This window comes from Cynoglossus semilaevis, chromosome 2, assembly GCF_000523025.1.
Source record: "Cynoglossus semilaevis isolate Cse_v1.0 chromosome 2, Cse_v1.0, whole genome shotgun sequence".
Lineage (NCBI taxonomy): Eukaryota > Metazoa > Chordata > Actinopteri > Pleuronectiformes > Cynoglossidae > Cynoglossus > Cynoglossus semilaevis.
This window is the reverse complement of record NC_024308.1, coordinates 2332011-2333325: the sequence shown is the minus strand read 5'-3', so window position 1 is coordinate 2333325 and position 1315 is coordinate 2332011. Positions and strand designations below refer to the sequence as shown.

Sequence of the window (1315 nt, the reverse complement as noted above, 5' to 3'; positions counted from 1 at the left end):
CTGGTAACTCTAAAGTGATCGCAGTATCTTTGTCTTTTCTACTTTCCCCTTCTTCGTTTTGATCGTTCTGGTCACTCGAACACTTCCCTGACATTTTGAGTGGACTTTCCGACCTGTGCTGCTCCGTAGACGTCGACACTCCGGTGTTTGAAGAGTCTTCTCCCAGGTCTTCTAAGGGTTCTACAAAGGTCTCGAAGAACTTGGACCTCTGGTGCATGTTGATCCAGTTGGAGACCAGGTCTGTGTTGACCTCACTCGTTAGCACCTCTGGAGACTGCATGTCTCCAGAGGTTTGTTCTGCGGTTTCGGCCTCGTCTTGCGGCGCCTGAGGTTTGAACAGGACACTGACTCCTTCCTCGGAGGCTTTGCTCGCCTCCTCGTCTCCTCCATTTTCTTCCCCACCATCAGTGTTTTCATGAGGTCGGGTCTGTTCGGGGGTTTCGCCAGTGGATTCGTGTGGTTTGTTGGTGGCTGAAGACTGTGGCTGATCTGGTGCTGACGCAGCCGCCATGTCAGTGATTTTATCAATATCTCTGCTTGACTCAGAGTCTCTGTTTTCACTGTGAACGTCCACTCTGTTTTTATTCTCGTCTTGTTTCGTTCCTTCACTCTCCTCTCTGCTGGTATCTGGTTCTACATTGATCTCCTGCTCCAGGCCTTGTTTCCTAACGCTGCCGCCGCAGCCTTCATCTTCCTCTTCCTCTTCCTCTTCAGGCTTCACCTCCTCACTTTTCTCCCCACTTGGCTCCTCTGTTTGTCTTCCATCTTCACCCAGCTCTCCTCGATTCCAATCTTTTCCATCTTCATCGGAAGCCTCTCCTGCAGGTGAAATCTCTCCGTTCTCAGCATCTATTTTCCTCCTCTCACTCCTGGTACTTCCGCCTTCATTTTCTTCTTTCGTGCCTTCAGTCTCCACCACATCGTCGTCCGTCCTTTTTGTCTCTCCTGCTGCTTCACTGTGACCTTCGTCCTCTGACTGATTTTCTGTATTTTTCTCTGGTTCGTCTCTGCTGCTGCTTCACTGTGACCTGCTTCACAGTCCTCCGACTGATTTTCTGTATTTTTCTCTGGTTCTTCTGTGTTCTCTCCATCTTTATTCTTCAAAGTTGGACTGTTTTCATCTCCATATTCTTTATCGTGTTGTTCACTTTGCTCGCCTCCGTTCTCACTCTCGTCCTTGAGTTGGTTTTCTACTTTGTCTTCTTCACCAGGACTTGTCTCATTTACTTCATCACCTTCATGGGTTTGAACACTTTGGGCACCACCTGCTTCAGAGTTTCTCTCTGTGTTTAAATTCTCATCATCCTTGTTTTCA

At 48.4% G+C, this 1315-nt stretch overlaps 1 protein-coding gene across 1 annotated transcript in view; it reads right to left on the bottom strand.

Annotated features, from left to right (window-relative positions):
- The window catches only part of erich3 (glutamate-rich 3), a 28887-nt gene that overhangs the window by 975 nt on the left and 26597 nt on the right, over positions 1-1315 (bottom strand). The window contains exon 17 of the mRNA XM_025053455.1: positions 23-1016. Within this exon, the coding sequence (XP_024909223.1) occupies positions 23-1016 (994 nt within the window). The remainder of the gene's footprint in view (positions 1-22; positions 1017-1315) is intronic.